The sequence below is a fragment of the Natator depressus genome, chromosome 2 (assembly GCF_965152275.1).
Source record: "Natator depressus isolate rNatDep1 chromosome 2, rNatDep2.hap1, whole genome shotgun sequence".
NCBI classification, from domain to species: Eukaryota; Metazoa; Chordata; order Testudines; family Cheloniidae; genus Natator; species Natator depressus.
Window position 1 is genome coordinate 144,057,519 of NC_134235.1, and position 25,307 is coordinate 144,082,825.

The following is a 25,307-nucleotide window of genomic DNA, read 5'->3' on the forward strand; positions in this document are numbered from 1 at the left end:
GGAGAACTTCCACCAACGAGCACTTGGAAGTGCCTTGCTGAGAAGGCCAACAACGGCCACCAGCTGCTTTGTGCCGTCTCTAGACCTGGAGACTTCATGGTCTAGATAATACTTAGTCCTCCCACGAGTGCAGGGAACTGGACTAGATGAACTTCTAGGTCCCTTCCAGTCCTATGATTCATCTTCAGTCTTCGCCTTGCAAATCTGAAGCTCTACTCACCTTTACCTGTTGGAAGGAAGGAGCCTTGAGTCTCCTCCCCCTCTGTTGTGAGAGTACTGGAGATCCTCTTCCTCTATCACTCTCCCTGCATACTACAAAAGGCTGTCAACAGAATGGGACATCTCTGTTGCTAGTCTAAACGTCTTTCCCTCTCTGTCTCCTTCTCAGTCCTATTTCCCAGTGAATAACTCCAAAATCTGCTTCTGTTCTTAATTTTCTCATCCAACAACAAGAAACTGACATGAATTCTTGACAGCTACCCTGCTGCCACGGAGTTCTGCATAGCAGCAGCAGCGAAAATTAGGAGTCTTATTAATATCACTCTGCTGTATGGCAAAACTAAGTAGCAGAAGCGTTGGAGCGGTCTGCAGACTTAGGAAGATTATGCTATTCACTTTTGGAATGTTCGTTTTAAGTTTTAAGAAAGCAAGTTTAGATTTTGTTAGAATTGGTGGTGTAGATTCCTCCCTCACCAAGGCTAGCTTTCTCTTGGCCAAGTTGAGGAATTTTTCAAGCCCACGCTAAAAGGTAACAGAATACATTATGTAAACAAGGGTGAGTAATCAGACTCGTGAGTTACTTATGGTTTAATTCTCAAAGCATGAGTAAGTAACTTCTAAGAGGCCCTATATGATTGATAAGAGTATAGCTTGGGACTATCAGATTCCTAAGAGACATACTAAGACATTCTAAGAGAGCAAAGGTGTAAGTCAGCCCTAAACTATTTTTGTCTCTTGTACCTAATTACTGCTCACACAGCTGCATGGATCTGTAGTTGACAAACAGTGAAAATGGATAAAAAAAAGGAGTAGGGATGAAGGGAAAACATACCATCTTTGGTAAAGGTAGACGAGGAATACCACATCATCCCTAAAACATGCCAGCCTGTGCGATGTTGGCATAGTGATGATAAAAGCAAAGATATCATCAATGAAGGTGTTGAATGCCTATAAATATAAGAAATATTTTCAGCAAAGGTATCAGTATAGTTCAGTTGGTAGCAAATTAACTCGGGGAGGCCAACCTGCGCGTGAGAAGGACCCAGAATTTACCAATGTACATTGCCAAAGAGCCACAATAATATGTCAGCAGCTCCCCCATCAGCTCCCCCACCCTGCTCCCAGCGCCTCCCGCCCACCGGCAGCCCTGCAGATCAGCGCCTCCCCTTCCTCCCCACACCTCCTGGTTAGCTGTTTCGTGGTGTGCAGGAGGCAGAGCAAGGGCATGGCAGGCTCAGGGGAGGGGGCAGGCCTGTGGCAGTGCCAGGAGTGGAGCAGTGAGCACCCCCCAACACATTGGAAAGTTGGTGCCTGTTGCTACAGCCCCGGAGTCAGTGCCTATACAAGCAGTCGCACATTAACTTCTGAAGAGCCGCATGTGGTTCCAGAGCCACAGGTTGGCCACCCCTGCATTAACTCTGTGGTTAGGTGGTCAGTTTCAAATATCACACCAGGACTTGGGCTACCACCCAGGTCTGAGAACACACTGCACTATTTAAGAACTAATAGGCAAACCTAAAAAAACAGCCAGAACTTTGAACAGGAGAACTTACAGTCAGATTAAAGACAAAAAATGGATCTGCCTGCACTAGTACCGACATTTGGCAGTGATGTGCTAACTGAAGGTCTACCTGTATTGGCAATGTTACCAGTAAAACAATGGCAAGCTCAGGAATAGTTTTGATTTGAGTATTTTAATTAACAAGGTTCATTATTAGAATGTATGGATAGAGCTTCTTGACAGTATATTGTGATACTGGATCACAGTGGAGTGAGGAAGAGAAAAAAGGAAGCAAGATAATAAAATATTAACACAGATTGTTACGGAATGCACTCCTGTAATCACATCCTACACATTACTGCAAGGGTGCTGGAGCCCTCCCTAAAGTGGAAGGCCCCCACCCCCGCACACTGTGATAATCTTTGTAAAAAATATTCCTTGTAAGGTACCATTTGAAAACTCAACTTGCTGGTCAATAATGTCATGGTGAAACGTGTGTAGCAACGTTATATGTCAAGTTATGAACATAAGCTGAAATCATGACTGAAGTGTGTTTACCAAACACGTCTGGGAAGTGGGTAAACCTGTTTCTCAAAGACAAAGGACTCGCTGACATGCCTAGCCAGGTGTTGGCAAAGCTGATGGGTCATCACCTATCAAATTAACATTCTTTGGCATGGAAGGAGGGAAAGGCAAGAAACAAGAGTGACAAAGTTCCTCCTCTACCTTGGTGGGTCTTGCGCTTATTGGCAGATTTGCTCGCCTTGGAGCTTCACGGCAGCCCTCAGCTTGGCCGTTTTTCTGAATCCACAGTCTAGGTCAACTCCTCCTGTGTCTGACCAGGAGCTGGGAGGTTTGGGGGGAACCCAGGCCCGCCCTCTACTCTGGGTTCCAGCCCAGGGACCTGTGGAATGCAGCTGTCTACAGTGCCTCCTGGAACAGCTGTGCAACAGCTACAACTCCCTGGGTTACTTCCCCATGGCCTCCTCCCAACACCTTCTTTATCCTCACCATAGGACCTTCCTCCTGGTGTCTGATAATGCTTGTACTCCTCAGTCCTTCAACAGTATGCGTTCTCACTGTCAGCTCCTAGCACCTCTTGCTCCCAGCTCCTTACACGTGCACCACAAACTGAAGTGAGCTCCTTTTTAAACCCAGGTGCCCTGATTAGCCTGCCTTAATTAATTCTAGCAGCTTGATTGGCTGCAGGTGTTCTAATCAGCCTGTCTGTCTTAATTATTTCCAGAAAGTTCCTGATTGTTCTGGAACCTTCCCTGTTACCTTACCCAGGGAAAAGGGACCTACTTAACCTGGGGCTAATATATCTGCCTTCTATTACTCTCCTGTAGCCATCCGGCCCAACCCTGTCACACAAGGCACATCTGCATTTCGCATATACAGGTGAAAAGAACCAGCATGGAACTTCCTCCATCAGACTCCATGTCTCCATAGTCTCAGCTGGAATAAACTTTATCTAGGGGTCACTCTCAGGAAATTGCATTTCACAGGGTGAAAATGGGGCAAAAACACTTCGTGTTCTCTCTCCCTTTTCTCTCTCCCTCTTTCACCTAAGAGGACCCAAACCAAAAAAACACAATGAAACAAAACAAAAAACCTCAACAGCTGTTGGACCGTGGGATCAGATCCTGGCCTGAGAATTTGATCAACATTGTTACTGGAATATGTGGTAGGGGACTTCATCTTGAATCAAGTCTAGTTTGTTAAGTTTAGGAAGCATTTTATCTTTGTTTTTCTTGTAACCATTTCTGACTTTGATGCCTCATTACTTGTACTCACTTAAAACCTCTCTCTTTGCAATTAAATAAACGTCTTTTATTCTTTAATCAAAACTAATTCAGTGTTGTGAACTGTGTGTATAACTCCATTTGAGGTGGCAAACTGTTGTATCTTGATCCCTTTAGAGGAGCAACGGACCTAATATAGCTAGACTGTCCAAGAGAGGGCTGGACAGTACAGAACACACATTTATTGGGAAAAATCCAGGACTGGGAGTGTGTTGGGGTTACTCTGCATGTAGTAATCAAAGCTGCTGGAAGCCAAAGTGTGACTGGTGTTTGCTGACAAGCTGCTGGAGTTAGAGGTGCTGGACCAGGGCTGTGGCTATCCACAGACACTCAGGATGTAACCTGCATGCTGTTTGTGAGAAGCCCAAGTTGGAAGTTACAGTAAAAAGCATTGTGAGGCACCCCAGGTTGCAGGGCAGGTGGTGACACGCCACTCAGTGGTCTGGACTGCATACCAGAATGTCATACAGATCTAAACGGAAACTATGTGGGGAAACTAAAATTGGGAACACACAACATTTTATACTCAGTTCACTCCGACTGCCAATATTCAAGCCTTAAGTTGCAGATCTAACTAATCTAAGATGTAACATGGCTCTTTCTTCATTCAGAAGGCACTGTCCACTCCAGAATATACGATTATATTAGTAAGTGTTTTAGCTTGAACCATACTTAGACAGGGCTTTAGATATACAAAAGACGGGGAAATAAAACACAGTACGTCAGGGAAACAAGTGAAACGTTACCAGTAAGGGAACAGCTGCTACTTTTCTTTGACCTTCATCTAAATATTTTATTTTATTATAACTTTAAAAAAATACAGGTTAAAATGATGCCACATTCCCGATGCGGTTGAAAATGTGAGGATTCATGAATACTCCATTGATCACTTTCACTTTGTGGAGAACCAGTTACGCATTAATCCTTAAATTGTGTAAGAACAACATGTAATTTTAAAATCATTATAAAACTCTCAAACCAAAATGTATTTTCCTTGGTCTGCCAAAAAAAGTTTGTTCATCAAAACCATTATCTCTCTGCCAAATTTAAACTACTTCCTCCCGTTTAGGTATTAGCTGCTCAAAAAAAAAAATATATATTTTTTTTTAAATGGATAATGGCAAACAAATTTCTTTGGTGATTTCTTTTTGCTGCTTTTGTTTAAGAGCCAAAATGTTTTTGCTGATGCATTCCAAATAAAATTCCCTCAAGGAGAAACCAAGCCTGAAAATTTTTAAGCCCATAAGTGAATATTTGAGAGAATAGTAAGCAACTGGAAAAGACATTTACTGCGGAAGCAGGAAACCTTTGCTATAGAGAACTGACATGTATGACATCTGTAAATAGTTCTGTAGTTTTTTTATATTGGTTTTAAAAACTGTACTGTGGTCACAGACAACCTTCATAGCACATGCATATGTGCATCTTCAGAGCTCCAGTCATAAGGCTCTAATATCGATAACATGATTTGTTATGACAAGTAGCCGGAATATACAAAGTTTATTTGCAATTTTTGGAAACAAACCCCAAATTTCTCATACCATAACAGTTATAATACATAAGAACTAATCAGGCAAAAGTGTCTACTATGTACTGCTCCAGTGGGTATAAGAAACTCAAAGTACACACCCTAAAGAAACCAAAGTGAGTGAAATTCTGCTGGTTTCCTTGTTTGTCAAAGAACTAGCAAAAATACATCACTCCTATGCAAGACAACAAACCAATCTGTGGGTCAAAATATCCAAAGATGATCTGCATTTAAACTCTAATATCTACTTCTATGTTCTCTACATGTCACCAACCATCTCCCCCTTATGACTAAGGCTATGACCAGATGTTTGGGAAATTACTTAAGTACTAGGAAGAATTATCCGTGAGGACATAATGTGCTCACAGACAGAATGAGACTTCATCCTCACTGAGGAAACAAGCACACATTCAGACTGCACACACCTACCACAGCATCCCAAAGTACACACATTTCACCACGAATAGAAAGAAAAAATAAAGTGTGTGTTAAAGGCTTGGTCTATACCAGGGATGGGCAAACTACGGCCTGCGGATTGTGTCCAGCCTGCGGATTGTGTCTGGCCCATCAGAACTTTTAATCCGGCCCACAAGCTTCCGGTGGGGAGTGGGGTTAGGAGCTTGCCCCGCTCTGGAGCTGGTCCCATCCCAAATGGTGCCCCCCGCAGCTCCCATTGGCCGGGAACTGCAGGGGCAGCGCCTACAGATGGGACAGCGTGCAGAGCTGTTTGGCTGATGCCATGCCTCCGTGTAGGAGCCAGAGAGGGAACATGCGGCTGCTTCCGGGAGCTGCTTGAGGTAAAGCACCGCTCAGAGCCTGCACCCCTGAGCATGTGTCTGTTAACATCATTAAGACTTGCATTTTGATGCTGCATTCTAAACTCTGTGGCAGATTTATTTAGATTAAAATGGTTGTTTTAATGAATTAAGTAGGAAAATAAATAATTAGTAAAGATGCCTCTGTCTTATTCATTTTTATATGAGGTTTCCATCTAGGTAAGTGTGGGAGGCAACCTATGATGGGATTAAACACACTTACTGGATGTTTTTGCTACCATTATCAACACTGAAAAAGCGCAAATTCTGCACAAAAAAAAAAAAAAAATTCTGTGCAGAAGATTTTAAAATTCTGCAAATTTTGTCAAAACAACTCTACATAATCATGCCAGTCTCAATTATTTTGGTAATTTATTCCAAAATACCTGTCAGCAAGTATATCTGTAACAATACTGACACACACAAAAGTCTGCCCAGGAGTAGAGAATTAAAGAAACCCCTATGATAACCCAGTTCCTATTTCTCTGACTCCTCCCCCACCCTACCCCAGAGCCCAGCTGGCGGGGGAGGGGGGGACGGGGAGGGAGGAGAGAAGGGAAGAAAGGGGGTCAAACACCCAAAGCCCCTCCCCCTCAGAGCCCAGCCACGGAGCCCCCCCAGAGCCCAGGGATCCAGAGGGAGAAACAAGCCTGGGACCCAGCATCAGGCTGTGTGGAGTTTAATGCGTGCCGCTGTCTGCTTCCCTCAGGGCATGGAAGGAACTCTAGCTCCCACTCCCTCCTCCTCCCCCTGGCAGTGTCTTCTATGTGTGAGCTGGGCTCTGCTGGGTCCAGCAGCGCCTAGTGGCAGCCAGCAGCTCTGCAGCCCATTTCTGTGGGGGAAAGGAAATTCTGCATGCACAACATTAATTTCTGCAAAATTCTGCACTGCGCAGTGGTGCAGAATTCCCCCAGGAGTAAGACTACCATTTCAGGCTTTCTGCTGGTTTATAAAAACAAAATAGCTTAATTTACACTTTAATAACGTGAACACAGGTTTTGGAACACAGTATTGCTGCAATGTGGGGAAATTCCTTGGCACTGTAGAGTACATGGGGTCTTGAGTTTTTCCCATAACTGTCTTTCAGTTTGCAACATATTTAGCAATCAATGGAATATTCTATTAAAATGCATATATTCAATAAAAAAGTAAGTATTTTACCAATACGAAAGATTGCTGACAGTCAAAACCAGTCAACTCTATCAAAACAAGGAAACTAAAATAATTTACATTATAGAAAAGCCACAATGAAAAAAGTAAAGAAGGAGTCATAACTTTCTTAGCAAATAGAAAAAGTTACAGACAAAAATTAAATTTGTGCTGTGTTAAACTGGTAGTTTAATTCTAAAAATTCACAGTTAAGCTACACATTATTGCCCTGCTTCTCAAGTGAAAAACAATTGCTGTCTTGGTAGCACAAGTTTTTGAAATTACAGCTTTACTTACTTTATATGTGAATGCCTTCCATGGTAAATGCGCAACTGATTTCATCTACAAGAAAAGAAATGTAAATATAATTTATAACAAAACTGAGAATAAGTTATAGATACTGAAAGCCAAAAATATCCCATTATAAACATTTAGACATACCTTATAATTCACAAACAGCTGGGGCAACATAAATAGGAATCCAAAAGCATATACCCCTGAAGATACAATATGAACATATTTTAAGATAAATCCACAAAGAGCAAGTAAGTATTCCATGCAAATTTATACACTTTCTGTTTCAGAGACATCTGTTTTCCCTTTTCATGTACACAAGTCTCCTTAACATTAAGAGTACGTTTACACTGAAGCTGGGAGTATGCTTCCCAGTTTGGGTAGGCAGACATATTAGTTCTGTTCAAGCCAACGTGCTAAAAATAGCACTAGCTCAAGCAGAGCTAGTGTGCGTCTGTCTAACCTAACTGGGAAGCACGCTGCCAGCTGCAGTGTGAACGTATCCTAAAAGGAGGTGCACAAGTGCAAGATACACATGTAATTATCCTCACTCTGTGGTTTACTCCAATGCAGTGGTTCCCAAACTGTGGGTCGTGACCCCAAGTGAGTCGCAAGTTTTTTAATGGGGTCACCAGGGCTGGTGTTAAAACTCCCTGCTGCCAGGGGTAGAAGCTGAAGCCCAAGACCTGCTGCCCAGGACTGAAGCCAACACATGAGCAACTTAGCTTCACTTGGCCCCCTGTGGAATGGGGCCATAGGCAATTGCCCTGCTTACTGCCCCTAAACGCTGGCCCTGATTCTAGACTCTAGAATCTAGAGTAATAAGGACACTGGTGTCATGTAGTAATTTTTGTAGTCGGAAGTGGGTCGCAGTGCAAAGAAGTTTGAAAAACCCGGCTCTCATGGACTATGTTCTATTATAACACTATTTTAAGGTCTTTTTTCTTCCCTTTTGCTCCTCTATTTGACTGCTATCGTTTTGGGATGCACAGCCAAATCATGACAACCCCATATCACACTGTTACAAAATCTGAGATGTCTAACTTTTATTTTGAAATGTCACCTGTAAAATTTAAAAAAAAAAAAAAGAAATCTAGGCTAACATTTAAAAAAAAAGGAACACACTGAGGCTACTAAATCCACACTCAGGCACCTAAATAAGTGATCTGATGTTGTTTTTTTTTAAAAGTTAAGCACTCAACACCACCTACTGAAGTCAGCCCAATTTTAGGCCATTTTTGAAATTCCTGGCCTTAATATAAAGAAAAGATAAATATATGTATATTTGAGAAGAAAATTCATAGATACTCACCATTCACAAAGCTGTTAATCAACCAAGAATACCAGCTAAAAATAAGAGACAGTGTAATTATTTTTCCTTTTCTTCCCCCAAACCAAACTGCAACACTAAACTGACAATAACTCTCAGAGGTCATCATCTTCTACACAATGTTTTAACATGGAAGAGAATGAAGTTGAGCACTTCAAATTTGCCACTTTTAAAAACAAAAGCGACACTTCCTTCACATCTGACTAACCATTTTAATTTGATAAGATTTCAGAGGGGGTGTTTTGATGTATTCTGAAGAGTTTTTAATGTGACATGCAGTGCCTCAAGTGTCCCAGCACAAGTAGGGAGCTATATCAATGAGTGAATAATTTTTCAGGATTTTGAAAAACACATTAATTCAAATTGGCTTTGAAAGGAATGCTATTGTACAAGGAAAACTCAGTAAAGGACCACAAACAATGGGTGAAGCTGTATTCATGGGGAAAAGGACCAGGAGACACTATTGGGATTCAGAGTAGCAGCCGTGTTAGTCTGTATTCGCAAAAAGAAAAGGAGTACTTGTCGCACCTTAGAGACTAACCAATTTATTGTTATTAGTTTGCAGATTATTCAAAATTGCAATTATTAATGAAGACAGAAGGAATATAGGATCTTACAGTAGAGATACTGGAAACATGGGAAATGAATAAAATGAGATTCAACTGGGAAAAATGTAAACTAACAACAACAGATGTCCAATGGAATGAGTGCATAAAGCTAGAAAAAAGTAATGCTACAGGTGATGAAAAGCAAATCCAGACTTGAGTTTGCAGTGTAACAGAGCAGTAAAAAGGCCAATGTGAATTTTGAGCTTAATGTAAAAGAACAAAAGTTGCTCTATCACACAGTGTGATTGTACAGATAACATTATGTTCCACTATGTTAGCACGAATATATTTACAGTGAAGTTTTGGCCTTAGTGAGATTTGATCAATTATTCTGTAGCCACAAAATGATTAACAGAATTTGCAATAGCCTACAAATGAAGTTAAACCATTATTAAACTACGGTTAGTTGTGCTGTGGTACTTCCTTGCTGATGCAGTTTTGATGAGTTGTCTTTTGTAATTTATTGTTCTAGGAAACGGCAAACATTGTCATTTTTCAACATTTAATAATGATTTAAATAATCTTCCGGTAATTAAGGAAATCCAAAAATTGTTCTTAGAAGCCTGCATATTTTTTCTTTATTTTCCCAGCTGAGACAGGAGCTCCCCTGGTGCTAGGTGTTGTACAAACACGTATTAACAGAAAGTCCCAAACACTAAGAAGCTTACAATCTAAACAGAAGAGACAGACAAAGGACATATTATTCCCAATTTTACAGGTGGGAAATTGAGGCAGAGATTAAGTGACTTGCTCAAGGTTGACATAAGAAGATTACGACAGAAAACTAATGGAGCTCAGGTCTTCTGAGTCCCAGTCTGGTGCCTTAAAAATCACAAAACTATCTTTCCTCTTAGGCGCATTCTACATTGTAGATACATCAGTGCAGTTGTCTCTAATCTGCATAGTTACTACATGGGGTCTACACTGGTGCAACCTAATCTGATAAAATTACTCTATTGTATTAAAGTAAGACTCACTTGACGTTGGTGTAATATGTCTCTATGTTAGGGTCTGTTTCATTAAGATTACATCTATGTTGTTACTGCAGTGCAAATTTCTCATGTAGACAGGGTTTAATCTTCAGATTAGGAAATGAAGTTGCTTTTTCATAAGACTTATATTTGACTGGATGTTAAAAATAAGTGGCTAATTCACAAGTTTTTCCAGTTAACCAGTTACTAATATTTCTATAAACTGTAGTGGGTTGAGGCTGGCAGCATAGGCTGGAGCACTCAGAACAAGTTTGTGCATGAGGAAGATCATTTGAAATATTTTTAAATGGCTCCTGGATGATTTAATTGGAAAGCAATATGGGTGCACTGACTTGCATTCTCCATTTTTGCATTCTTATATACCCACCTCAATATTTTCCTTTTTAAAAACATGGATTTAATGCTTGTGAAAAATACCATAGTGAAAGCAGTAGAGATAGAAGTTCTTTATCTACAGAAAAGGAAATGCTCAGAGCGTTATGACAAGCTTCGCTAGACCACCAAGACAAAAATCTCAGTCTTTAACATTTAATCCAACATAATGTAGGGAATGGCCAGCCCCTGGAGATGAAGGTAGTTCAGTCTCAATGTCCATTCAGTCCTTGACCTGTCCATTGAGGTGACTACGGGTGCTTGTAAGCTAGTGGGCAAATTCAGCAGAAATAAAACTGCAGTAATAAGCAGCAGGAAAAAATCAGAATGAGTTAGCAAAAGCAAACATAGCAAAAAGTTTCTCTAAACTGGGTTTCATCCAGAACTCAGCACATAAGTGTGGACCCCTGACTTCCCACTGACACACTCTCCTTGTCTCTCCAGCAGCCCTTCTTATGGCTCTTCCTATCAGTAAGGAATGAAGTAAAAGTTAACTTCTTGTGTACTGAGAATGAGGTAGTACACTTCCACCCAATATCACAGACCCCATAACAGAGAAGATGGCTGTAATGTGAATATCCCTAAAAATAAAACCAAGACTTCAAACAGGTTGTTAGCCAGCAATTTCCAACCACTACCTACCTACCTACCTGACTGATCAAATACCCCTTAGGGCAAAAAACTTCTGCAACCCCATTATCTCACATCAATTAACACCAAAAAAGATCAACTGCTGGAAATGACCCACCTTGATTATTACTACAAAAGGTTTTTTCCCCCCTGCTCTCCTGCTGGTAATAGCTCACCTTACCTGATCACTCTCATTAGTGTGTATGGTAACACCCATTGTTTCATGTTCTCTGTGTCTATAAATCTCCCCACTGTATTTTCCACTGAATACATCCGATGAAGTGAGCTGTAGCTCACGAAAGCTTATGCTCAAATAAATTTGTTAGTCTCCAAGGTGCCACAAGTCCTCCTTTTCTTTTCACCAAAAAAGGGTAATTACAATTGTTAAAGGGGTGATTAACCTTTAATTAAATATTTTATAACAATTTGTAGCACCCTACCTTTTATATTTCACATTCAGAAGAGAATAAGCTGCACCTCCAATACACAGTGGATACAGTAAATAGGACAAATATTTCATAGCCTGATGATAAAAAGAAGACAGCTTTTTTCAGTTAGAGTCAGTATATCCGTTTGTTTTGAGAGAGATTTTTCATGGGAGTTAGTTGAATCCACAATATCTGCAGGTTCTTTATTTGCATGCAAAGTAAGTTACATACCTGTATTTCCTGAGTTCTAAAGATCTACATCTCAGTTGATTCCCTCGCTTGAGTGTGTTCCCAATGCAAGACAAGGTGTGAACTCCTTTAGTTCTTAGTTTCAGACCATTAGGCTCCTGGGGATGGGTGGAAGGCAGTGGGAGGAGGGAGACACAGGGTGAAGAAGACAGAGGAGCGAGTCCCAGGCCAGCCATTTACACAGTGCCTAAGGTGCCATCTCAATGTACCATGGTCAGCCCCTGTCACGCCAGCAAGTAAAAAGCCTCCAAACACATTCCAATTAACAGAATAGTTAAAAATCAGAAAATTTTACTATCCTCAAGCTCTGTGAGGATGAGAGTAAGGGGTAATCCACTGAGATGTATATCTTCAGAATGTTACTTACTTACTTGCAAGTCTGCTTTTCAAGAAGTAATAGTTTCACCAGATTCCTACGTTTAGATTGTGCTCCTATTGCAAGACAGATAAGAATTCTCCTAACTCTAAAGGTTTTTGACCCTTTGCTATATACCAGTGGGTGTATTTCATGTATAGATCAATTGCCAGTGCTTTAGTACTCTCTAGCACTGAAGTCCCTTAATTAGCAGGAAGCAAAGTTTCACAACAATATATTTTTTGCCATATATGAATACTTCAGTCAAGCTCTTAATTTTAAGACTATAATTTGATTAGGCACTTATTTATTTCCCCGCTGTAAGGTTAAAATGGGTAATTACATATTTTTAACTACCAAATTTGAAGAAAAAAGTAGCTGGTGAAAAGGAATCTAACATCTTCAAAGAAGCAGAAATACAGATAAATACATTTACTTTCTGTAAAGAAATATCATTTCACTTGGATTCCTAATCTTAGACTAAAATGCTTGAATGAAGTCTCAATTTTTTCAAATTAGAAAGGAACAGAAGTTCTCTAAAACAGTTTCAGATCCAAAAGAGTTGCTGGTAACTTCACAAATCACGTCACTAAAAAAGGAGGCAAACAGCCAGCTTACATAAGAGGACAATGCAGTTTGCATGACAAGCAAGACAAATGAAAGAATATTGTCTTTTGCATTATCCTTAAGTTGAGATGTCAGACCACACATGAACAAGATGCTTCAGAATACATTCATACAGTCCCAGTAATCAAATATAAAGCACCAGCTTAAGAAAGCAAAACCACCTTCCCATCTGTTTTGGGAGAAGACTACCTTCAGATTAAGGTGGTGACCTCCATCCAGAAATCAATGGTATGTCTACTCTGAATCTGGGAGTGAGTCTCTGAGCCTGGGTTAAGAGACTTGTGCTGACAACGCTTGTGCTAGTACGCTGAAAATAGCTGTATCGATCAGGGGTCTCAAACTTAATTTACCTTAGGGCCAGTGCCAGTCCTCAAATCCTCCCGGTGGGCCAATAATGTCACTGAAGATGGTGTTCAGAAAAGAAAACATGTATACTCTATTTTTTATTTCAAATTTCTTAGAAATAAAAAAACTGTCATACAACTTTATACAATTCTTCGCCTGCCAGAGAGTTTTTAGTGTTTGCCAGACACCTGGCAACGCTTCAGTTCTGTCAGTCTGTTGATGTTTGGCCTCAGTGACTGAACAGTTGAAACCTTCAGGATCGCAGCAAGGTGCGCATCAGATAGTTGTGTTCGGTATTTTGACTTGTTTATATTCATTGTGGAAAAAAGTGACACTGCCTCCATGGCTGACTCTGCTCAGCAACTAATGATACTGCCTCCATGGCTGACTCTAGCCGGTGACTAGTGATGGTATATCTCTGTCCCTCTCCCACAGCCAATGGGAGCTGCGGGGGGTGGCACCTGCAGCAGTCTTTGCCGGCAGCAGGTCTACATGGGTTTCTCCTCCGCGGACCGCAATGGGGAGGTTCTCGGGACACAGATGGCCCGGGACTTTGAGATCCCAGGTATAGATGCTGCTTTGTTCTTGGGGCTCGGTTGCAGCTCGGGATCACAAGCCTGGGCAGTGGGGTGGGTTGAGAGACCACACTGATCTTAACACAGCAACATCTAACACAGCTATTTTTAGAGCACTAGCATGAGCCCCACCAGGATAAGTCTGTAGACATGGGCTGCATGGCTTGCTCCCAGATGCAAAGTATACACAGAGTCCCAGGCAAGGCTTGCCAAATGAACATTGGTTCCAAGGATAAAACAACCCTGGTTACATACTGGGAAAAGAGTTCAGAAGAAAAAATATAGTCTATTTCCTGTACATATTAAGAAACAAAACGTGCGCAGGAGTGCAAGCATCTGTCTGTATTACTATATGAATGACTGCGCAGATTTAGCAAGTTTTCCTACATGTACTAGTGAATGTGTTTTCTTTGTAAATAAGGTGGATGATAAAAAACTTCAGAACCAATGTCCTCGCTTATCTAAAATTCTGACAGCAAGCACGTCTCAAAGGCTTGTTCAGGAAGGGTATGAGACTCAAACTGATTCACAGATTAGATTCATACACAACACCAGAAGGGACGATTGTGATCCTGTAGTCTGACCTCCAGGATAACACAAGCCATAGGACTTCCCTGAATGAATACCCGTTTGAACTAGACCATATGTTTTACAGAACCATCCAATCTCAATTTAAAAACTGCCAGTAATGGATAATCCACTACCACCATCGGTAAATTGTTCCAGTGGTTAATTTCCCTCACTGTTAAAAATGTCCGTCTTATTTCCAGTCCGAATTAGGATTGACCAAGACTACAATGAACATCTGTTACACTCTGTAGACACTCCCCTTCTACACGCAGTTGAGAAAGGTAACATACTGAATGACTGCGATTGTCTGAGACTCTCTAGCATTACAGCAGACAAGTTGGTAAAACCGGTTCTAGAGACAGTTAATCTATCTCATGAATCCATACATCCATTATGATGATGCCCCATCTAACAAGACTATTGAAATGTAGTCTAAATGATGAGAAGGCGGACAATGTGTTGTACTCAGTAATCAGAAAAGAATCCTAGAAAGGAGCTGGTACAATATCAGAGGAACTACTGTAGGCCTTGCTGGAGCCCTAGGCCTGGGTAAAAGTATGAATCAAAGGAAACTGTGAACCAAAGCAGACCTTGGTAGAATAACAGAACTAGGTATCAGCTAATCAAGTAAGCACATTCCTGAGAAGATGGTACAGGAACATATAGACCCGAGATAGGAAAAGGAGGGAATGACAGGATAATGGATGAAGATGTTTTGTTCGAACTATCAGGTACAAGGCATAAGGATGGTAACTAACAACATCTGGAATGCAATACATAACTTGTTTTGATCAATGTTAAAAAAAAAAAGAGTAATAAGAGAGGTATATTTGTATTGGCCTAGAGAAAACATTATGTTAATTGAGTTGATACCTTGTCACTGGCATATACCTGTTAATGTACCTGTAACCAGTGAGCCGGGGCTCTGTTGACAATAAGCCTGGCTGAGCCTTTGCCACTGAACTGAACCTATGGTCTTTCTTTATGATTTACATCAAGGTCTGCTGAGTCAACATCCTACAATCTACACTGATACAGAAACATGGGAGGCTCAGGAACAACGGCACTAGCAACAACTGCACCTGTATTTTCCATTCTGTTGTCCCACTTGAGCTGAGACCTGCATCTCTCCTCCTCCTCCTGATTTGGGTTTTTAAGTCTCAGAAGCCCCATCATATACTGTGATATCCCCAGCAAGCCAGTTTACCTAATGGCCAGCTCTCTCTCCAATGGCCATGGCACTGTTTTTACCAGTGATCACACAACTCTCTCTCAGCAGAGTGCATTTTAAGGACATAAAAAGTGTACAGAGAACTCATTTTTAAAAGTCCTGATATGCTCACTCACTATACCACGACTCACTCATCAATCTCTTGGGGCCTTCGCAAGACAGTCTTCCAAACTTTCAGCAAGGATTGGGGTCCCCCTACAACCTAAAATCCTGTTTACTGAATCAAAAGGAAGACAGCATCCCTGAACTCAGCCTCAATATACCAAAAAGCCCTTTTCCTAGTATTTGGAAAACCCAGTCTGAACCAGTATATGTAAATCACCCTGGAGTTTCGTACTTCTCTGGAGCTGATTACAATTCTCAGGGACTGTAGTAATCAGTCCCTACTGTTTTTAGTTCTTGGAGGAGCTGTGGTAACCCTCCCCACATGGGGTTGCATACAATGATTAATAAAACATTCATAAACTTAATACAATATGACAGGTTTCAGAGTAGCAGCCTTGTTAGTCTGTATTCGCAAAAAGATAGGGAGTACTAGTGGCACCTTAGAGACTAACCAATTTATTTGAGCATAAGCATAGAGACTGGGAGTGGATGTGTCATTACACAAAGTAAAACTATTTCCCCATGTTTATTTCCCCCACCGCTCCTTGGACGTTCCTGTTAACTGCTGGAAATGGCCCACCTTGATTATCACCACAAAAGGTTTCTCCCCCCGGCTCTCCTGCTGGTAATAGCTCATCTTAAGTGATCACACTCCTTACAATGTGTATGATAACACCCATTTTTTCTTGTTCTGTGTGTTCTGCCTCATCTGGAGTACTGTGTCCAGTTTTGGGTCCCACACTACAAGAAGGATGTGGATAAACTGGAGAGAGTCCAGCGAAGGGCAACAAAAATGATTAGGGGTCTGGAACACGACTTATGAGGAGAGGCTGAGGGAACTGGGATTGTTTAGTCTGCAGAAGAGAAGAATGAGGGGGGATCTGATAGCTGCTTTCAACTACCTGAGAGGTGGTTCCAAAGAGGATGGTTCTAGACTATTCTCAGTGGTAGAAGAGGACAGGACAAGGAGTAATGGTCTCAAGTTGCAGTGGGGGAGGTTTAGGTTGGATATTAGGAAAAACTTTTTCACTAAGAGGGTGGTGAAACACTGGAATGCGTTACCTAGGGAGGTGGTAGAATCTCCTTCCTTAGAAGTTTTTAAGGTCAGGCTTGACAAAGCCCTGGCTGGGATGATTTAATTGGGGATTGGTCCTGCTTTGAGCAGGGGGTTGGACTAGATGACCTCCTGAGGTCCCTTCTAACCCTGATATTCTATGATTCTATATAAATCTCCTCACTGTATTTTCCACTGAATGCGTCCGATGAAGTGAGCTGTAGCTCACGAAAGCTTATGCTCAAATAAATTGGTTAGTCTCCAAGGTGCCACTAGTACTCCTTATCTTTTTGTTAATACAATATGGTTCCCAAAGACCCTGCGTGTGGTTGCAGTATCTGTCACAGGAGCCTCAAATGCTGAAGATGAGCCTTGAAAAAGGGTTAGTTCACCTAATACCCCCATCAGAGTACCTATGAAGAATAAACATGAAGAGGACATTAAGTACCACCAGTTAAACTCACTTAGGTGACTTTTTGTTGTTGTTTTTTTTTAAACCAAAAGTGTCATTGACACCAAAATAAATGCCTTCTCTTAGAGAAAGAACTCTAACAAGTGCACCAATTCATCTCCTGCACAGATGTTAGGGAGTAAATCAAAAATCTCTAGAATTTGTCCAGGATTACCCCAACTATACATACAATAGGATGGGGGCTAATATAGCCACAACTAATCAGGAAAGAGCTCTTGGAGTCATCATGGATAGTTCTCTGAAGACGTCCACACAGTGTGCAGCAGCAGTCAAAAAAGCAAACCAGATGTTAGGAATCATTAAAAAAGGGATAGTGAATAAGACGGAGAATATCTTATTCCCCTTATATAAATCCATGGTACACCCACATCTTGAATACTGCGTACAGATGTGGTCTCCTCATCTCAAAAAAGATATACCGACATTAGAAAAGTTTCACAGAAGGGCAACTAAAATGATAGGGGTTTCGAACGGGTCCCATATGAGGAGAGATTAAAGAGACTAGGACTTTTCAGGCTTGGAAAAGAGGAGACTAAGGGGGGATATGATAGAGGTTAGGGTCCTCATTGGGAAGTTCAGGGTTACCATCCTGAACTTCAGCTTGTGGATAAACATGTTCAGCTCTCTAAGATCCAATATAGATTACCATCTCTCTCATCCCAAAAAGGAAAAATAGGGACCCTAGAACTCCTTTCCCCAGTACTGATGTGGAACTCTACTGCCCTGAGAAAAAAGTAGTGAGAGGACCTCTTGTTGTGGAAGATCCTTGGGAGACTGGTCCCTGAAGAGGGATGGGAAAGGGGGTTGAAAGGTGCTGAAAGGAACTGGACAGAGTAGACTGATGAGATGGTATCCAATACCCATTGGTTTGAGGTGGTGCAGAACCAAGCATGCCAAAACAAGGAAAGAGAGTTCCCCAAAAGAAGGGTAGACTTTAGAATTAGGGGAATGTATCCACCTCTGACCAGGCTGTCAAAACTGGTGCTTTTGTGACTGGTGCATACGTGTAGGTGAGAGAGATGGTTGGGTCAACAGAGTGCTACCTTCTCCTGTGAAAGTGTCATTTTTTCCTCTGAGACTTGCTAGATCTTTGGTGGAAGACATGGAATAGTGAGCTCAGATTTCTATGGTGCATGGCTGCTTTCAGTAATGCTTTCTTTTAGGGGCCAGAGTGTATACCCCCAGCAATTTCATCCTTCAGTTCTTCAAGGGGCGGAGGCCTCATCCACTGTGGCACAAAGGAGTTCAGCCCCTTCAAACAGAAGATCCTCCATAGTGGATTCAACTTCTCTGGGAAATCCAGACCCTTGCAGCCACGATGACCTATGCATAACTGTGGCTGCGGTAATAAGAACGTAAGAATGGCCATACCAGGTCAGACCAATAGTCCATCTAGCCCACTATCCTGTCTTCCAACAGTGGCTGGTGCCAGATGCTTCAGAGGAAATTAACCAAGCAATTGAGTCATACATCCCTGGTTGTCCACTCTCAGTTTCTGGCTGTCAGAGGTTTAGGGACACCCAGTGCACGGGGTGGCGTCCCTGACCATTTTGGCTAACAGTATACCATGGATTTATATAGTGGCATTATGATAATCTATCTATCCCCGTCCTAATGGTTCCTAACATTGTTAGTTTTTTTGACTGCCAATGCACACAGAGCACGTTTTCATAAAACTATACACAATGACGCCAAGATCTCTTTCTTGAGTGGTATCAGCTAATTTAGGCCCCATCATTTTGTATGTACAGTTGGAATTATGTTTTCCAATGTGCATAACTTTGCATTTAATCAACACTGAATTTCATCTGCCATTTTATTGCCCCATCACCCAGTTTTCTGAGATCCCTTTGTAACTCTTCCCGTAGAGCGGGAAGTGATATCAGCTTTATCCAGAGCTGCCTGAAGCCTGGTTTTACCACTAACTGCCCTGCTGTGATCAGAGAAGCAAATTCTTTCTGGAAATCAGTCAGACTGTTATTTGTGAAAAACAGTGAATTTCTCAAAAATACAAAAATCTTACCTCAACATTAGGGCTTGATAATTAGCAAGCCAAAATTGCATGCTTGCTGATTTGATTTTCTGCCAAATGAACCTAATCTTTTTGGCTCTCCCTCCTTTGCTGTCGCCCTGTTTTATCTTGCTTTCTCATTAGCCACTGTCACTACCAGAGATGATGGAACAGGATGGGTATAAAAATATTCAGCCCCCTTGGGTGGCACTTGCTATTTTCTGTCCCCATTTTGAGAGGTGCGAGAACTGTTGCAGGGGTCTACCACAGCACCTGGATGAGTCCATTATATACCCTGTGGATAAAGCCACTTTCCCAGAAGATGTGGACTGCAGGCAGGGCCAGCCCACAACATTTTGGCACCTGAGGCGGGGAGCTCAAATGATGCTCCCCATGCCCCCTCGCTTGGGCCAAAACTTTGAAAGGTCTCAATTCTGCCTTCTTCCTGTTCTACTCCTCTCATCACACTGCTCTGCTACCTACCCCAATAAAGGAGAACTAACAACTTTAAATGCCTTGTTCAAAAATTTTAACTAACACTTAACTTTCAAAAGCCTGAACAGCAAATGTAACTTTTCTTGTCTGCATAGGAAACACTGGCATTTTTATCTGTTTGAATAATCAAAATGGTGCTTTCCGTTCCTTCTTGGTTGCAAAGATTTGAACTGCTTCCTGATGAAGGTCCACAGTCTGGGCCAGCTCATGCTCTATTGAGATGGTTGCAAGGTCAACCAGCCTCTCCTGTGTCATTGTGGAGCGTAGATGTGTTTTTATTAACTTCAGCTTGGAGAAGCTGCGTTCTCCACTGGCAACTGTTCCAGGAAGTGTTAGAAGTATGCACAGAGCAACAAAAGCATTTGGAAAGAGGGTGGTCATCTTATTTGTGCACATATATTCCAGAACAGCCTTTGGAGTTGATCCTGCTGAAATGTATCTTGAAAGGGCTTTCAGTTCATCACCTAAATCACTCGCATCAATATCGCGCATGTCATCATGTGTCAACACTGTCTCTAGTGCCCTGCATTGCTGGGGTAGGTCCTCTTCAGGTATAGTGAGGAGTTTTGGAATATCATACAACATCCCAAATATACTGCTGTGTTCCTTGTCCTGCATGAAACGTTCTTCAACTGACTGTAGTGCACAATCTAGCACCTGGTTAAAGAATTCAACTTTGAATTGTTGTTTGGGGTCTCTTATGGGATTATCCCATGCCTCGTAATCAAAATGTCTTCCTCTTCAGTGACTCTTGTATTCTTGAATGGGTGGGAAAATAGCTTCAGTGTGAAGTTCCTCTGCCAACATCTGTGCACTCTTCAGAACATTTTGAAATCCCTCATCTGACCGGTAAGACTTTAGGTATGACTTTGCTTGGTCCAGTTGTTCCATTGCTCCAGATATATCAAGGTCAACACCTTGGAGTCTCTTGCTTACAACATTTATTTCAAACAGTATGTCATGCCACAACACTAAGCCACACAGACATTTGAAGTTATGTATGTTTCTGGTGATTCCATTTCCCTCTGCCTCTGTTCTCCCAAAAACAGTTCCTGTCATAGCATTATCCTCCATAATGGCAACTATGGCATCATCTAGCTTCCCAATTTGGTGTTTGATGGGCTTTATCGCCTCCACTCGACTTTCCCATCATGTGGCACTCAGTGGTTTCAGTGTCAGAGAGGATGTTCCCAGATATTCCTTTAAAATTTGCCATCGATGAGTTGATGCAGAGAAAAATACATAGATGCTTTGAATTACATTAAAAAATTCATCAGCCTCACTAGAAGCTGATGCTGCATCACTGACCACCAAGTTCAATGAATGAGAACTGCATGGGATACAAAAAGTTCAAGGGTTTAACTCTCGGATCCATGTCTGCACTCCTCTGTTCTTTCCTCTCATGTTGGCACCACTATTGTAGCCCTGACCCCTCATGTCAGTAATCGAAAATTCCCGTATCTTCCAGCTTTTTAAGTAGTACACTTGTCATACCAGCTCTTGTAGTATCATCAAGGTCAATAAATTATAGAAAATGCTCTCTGACAGTCACCATTGCAGGGACATTTTCACTAGGTTCTGTTGTTGTTACAAAAACGCACCATTAAAGTCATTTGTTCCGTATGGCTGATGTCAGCTGTGCAGTCCAGAACAGAGTAATATCTTAGAATCTTTGAATCATAGAATCACAGAATATCAGGGTTGGAAAGGACCTCAGGAGGTCATCTAGTCCAACCCCCTGCTCAAAGCAGGAACAATCCCCAACTAAATCATCCCAGCCAGGACTTTCTCAAGCCTGACCTTAAAAATATCTAAGGAAGGAGATTCCACCACCTCCCTAGGTAACGCATTCCAGTGTTTCACCACCCTCCTAGTGAAAAAGTTTTTCCTAATATCCAACCTAAACCTCCCCCACTGCAATTTGACACCATTACTCCTTGTTCTGTCATCTGCTACCACTGAGAACAGTCTAGATCCATCCTCTTTGGAACCCCCTTTCAGGGAGTTGAAAGCAGCTATCAAATCCCCCCTCAGTCTTCTCTTCCGTAGACTAAACAATCCCAGTTCCCTCAGCCTCTCCTCATAAATCATGCGTTCCAGTCCCCTAACCATTTTTGTTGCCCTCCGCTGGACTCTTTCCAATTTTTCCATATCCTTCTTGTAGTGTGGGGCCCAAAACTGGACACAGTACTCCAGAGGAGGCCTCACCAGTGTCGAATAGAGGGGAACGATCATGTCCCTTGATCTGCTGGCAATGCCCCTACGTATACATCCCAAAATGCCATTGGCCTTCTTGGCAACAAGGGCACACTGTTGACTCATATCCAACTTCTCGTCCACTGTAACTCCTAGGTCCTTTTCTGCAGAACTGCTGCAGAGCCATTCGGTCCCTAGTCGGTAGCGGTGCATGGGATTCTTCCATCCTAAGTGCAGGACTCTGCACTTGTCCTTGTTGAACCTCATCAGATTTCTTTTGACCCAATCCTCTAATTTGTCTAGGGCCCTCTGTATCCTATCCCTACCCTCCAGCGTATCTACCTCTCCTCCCAGTTTAGTGTCATCTGCAAACTAACTGAGGGTGCAATCCACACCATCCTCCAGATCATTTATAAAGATATTGAACAAAACCAGCCCGAGGACCGACCCTTGGGGCACTCCACTTGATACCGGCTGCCAACTATATAACGAGCCATTGATTACTACCTGTTGAGCCCGACGATCTAGCCAGCTTTCTATCCACCTTATCGTCCATTCATCCAGCCCATAGTACTTTAACTTGCTGGCAAGAATATTGTGGGAGACCGTGTCAAAAGCTTTGCTAAAGTCAAGGAACACCACGTCCACTGCTTTCCCCTCATCCACAGAGCCAGTTCTCTCGTCACAGAAGGCAATTAGATTAGTCAAGCATAACTTCCCCTTGGTGAATCCATGCTGACTGTTCCTGATCACTTTCCTCTCCTCTAAGTGCTTCAGAATTGATTCCCTGGGCACCTGCTCCATGATTTTTCCAGGGACTGAGGTGAGGCTGACTGGCCTGTAGTTCTCTGGATCCTCCTCCTTCCCTTTTTTAAATATGGGCACTACATTAGCATTTTTCCAGTCGTCCGGGACCTCCCCCGATCGCCATGAGTTTTCAAAGATGTTTTCAAAGTTTTCAAAGCCAATGGCTCTGCAATCACATCCCCCAACCCCTTTAGCACTCTCGGACGCAGCGCATCCGGCCCCATGGACTTGTGCTCGTCCAGCTTTTCTAAATAGTCCCAAACCACTTCTTTCTCCACAGAGGGTTGGTCACCTCCTCCCCATGCTGTGCTACCCAGTGCAGCAGTCTGGGAGCTGCCCTTGTTCGTGAAGACAGAGGCAAAAAAAGCATTGAATACATTAGCTTTTTCCACATCCTCTGTCACTAGGTTGCCTCCCTCATTCAGTAAGGGGCCCACACTTTCCTTGACTTTCTTCTTGTTGCTAACATACCTGAAGAAACCCTTCTTGTTACTCTTAACATCTCTTGCTAGCTGCAACTCCAGGTGTGATTTCGCCTTCCTGATTTCACTCCTGCATGCCCGAGCAATATTTTTTTACTCTTCCCTTGTCATTTGTCCAATCTTCCACTTCTTGTAAGCTTCTTTTTTGTGTTTAAGATCAGCAAGGATTTCATTGTTAAGCCAAGCTAGTCGCCCAACATATACACTATTCTTTCTACACATAGGGATGGTATGTCCCTGCAACCTCAATAAGGATTCTTTAAAATACAGCCAGCTCTCCTGGACTCCTTTCCCCCTCATGTTATTCTCCCAGGGGATCCTGCCCATCAGTTCCCTGAGGGAGTCAAAGTCTGCTTTTCTGAAGTCCAGCGTCCGTATTCTGCTGCTCTCCTTTCTTCCCTGTGTCAGGATCCTGAACTCGACCATCTCATGGTCACTGCCTCCCAGGTTCCCACCCACTTTTGCTTCCCCTACTAATTCTTCCAGGTTTGTGAGCAGCAGGTCAAGAAGAGCTCTGCTCCTAGCTGGTTCCTCCAGCACTTGCACCAGGAAATTGTCCCTTACACTTTCCAAAAACTTCCTGGATTGTCTGTGCACAGCTGTATTGCTCTCCCAGCACTTATCAGGGTGACTGAAGTCTCCCACGAGAACCAGGGCCTGCGATCTAGTAACTTCCGTGAGTTGCCGGAAGAAAGCCTCGTCCACCTCATCCCCCTGGTCCGGTGGTCTATAGCAGTACATACCACGACATCACCCTTGTTGCTCACCCGTCTAAACTTAATCCAGAGACTCTCAGGTATTTCTGCAGTTTCATACTTGAGCTCTGAGCAGTCATACTGCTCCCTTACATACAGTGCAACTCCCCCACCTTTTCTGCCCTGCCTATCCTTACTGAACAGTTTATATCCATCCAGGACAGTACTCCAGTCATGTGAGTTATCGCACCAAGTCTCTGTTATTCCAATCACATCATAATTCCTTTACTGTGCCAGGACTTTCAGTTCTCCATGCTTGCTTCCCAGGCATCTTGCGTTTTTGTATAGGCACTTGAGATAACTCGCTGATCATCCCTCTTTCTCAGTATGAGGCAGGAGCCCTGCCCTCTCGTGCGCTCCTGCTTGTGCTTCCTCCCGGTATCCCACGTCCCCACTTACTTCAGGGCTTTGGTCTCCTTCCCCCAGTGAACCTAGTTTAAAGCCCTCCTCACTAGGTTAGCCAGCCTGCTTGCAAAGATGCTCTTTCCTCTCTTCATTAGGTGGAGCCCGTCTCTGCCTAGCACTCCTTCTTGGAACACCATCCCATGGTCAAAGAATCCAAAGCCTTCTCTCTGACACCACCTGCGTAGCCATTCACTGACTTCCACGATTCGACGGTCTCTACCCAGGCCTTTTCCTTCCACAAGGAGGATGGACGAGAAGACCACTTGCACCTCAAACGCCTTTATCCTTCTTCCCAGAGCCACATAGTCTGCAGTGATCCGCTCAAGTCTTGCTGACTTCAGATCTGCCACAATCTTCTGTTTGACTTTTGTTGCCAGTAATGGTATGATCTCAGTTTGAATTGTTTTTCAAAGGTAGTGGTGTGTGTACATTTCTTGGGTGGCGACTCTTCTTAGATGCTCCTGGAGTACAGCGTCAAACTTAGCCATCAGCTCCACAATTTTAAGGAAGTTTCCACTGTTTGGCACATACAGCTGATCTGAAGTGCCATGCAGTGCTAGGTTTTGGGCAGCAAGCACTCTCATAATGGCAATGAGCCTTTTCAGAATATTTTGCCAGTAAAGAGACTCTGATGCAATCTTCTCTTGATGCTCATCATCTATGGTGGCCTTTAATCTTAGTCTCATCTCAAGCTCTTTCCAGCTATGGAATGCTCTCTGGTGATTTGCTACCTTCTCATGGCATGCCAGATTTCTAGCCAGATTTTTCCAGTCCTTTGTTCCTGTAGAACCCAATGTGGCTGGAACATTAGACTGGAAGAGTTTGCAACAAAAACAGCATTCAGTATGCAGCATTCTGGGTTTTTTAAGTACATAAGCCATGGCTTCTCCACTTTGTCACCA

At 42.6% G+C, this 25,307-nt stretch overlaps 1 protein-coding gene across 1 annotated transcript in view; it reads right to left on the reverse strand.

The window, feature by feature from the left end:
- The window catches only part of CLPTM1L (CLPTM1 like), a 113,224-nt gene that overhangs the window by 3,018 nt on the left and 84,899 nt on the right, over window positions 1–25,307 (reverse strand). Inside the window, exons 12-16 of the mRNA XM_074945088.1 lie at window positions 11,684–11,766; window positions 8,624–8,658; window positions 7,459–7,514; window positions 7,315–7,359; window positions 1,052–1,167 (exon numbers count right to left, since the gene is read on the reverse strand). Of these exons, the coding sequence (XP_074801189.1) occupies window positions 1,052–1,167; window positions 7,315–7,359; window positions 7,459–7,514; window positions 8,624–8,658; window positions 11,684–11,766 (335 nt within the window). The remainder of the gene's footprint in view (window positions 1–1,051; window positions 1,168–7,314; window positions 7,360–7,458; window positions 7,515–8,623; window positions 8,659–11,683; window positions 11,767–25,307) is intronic.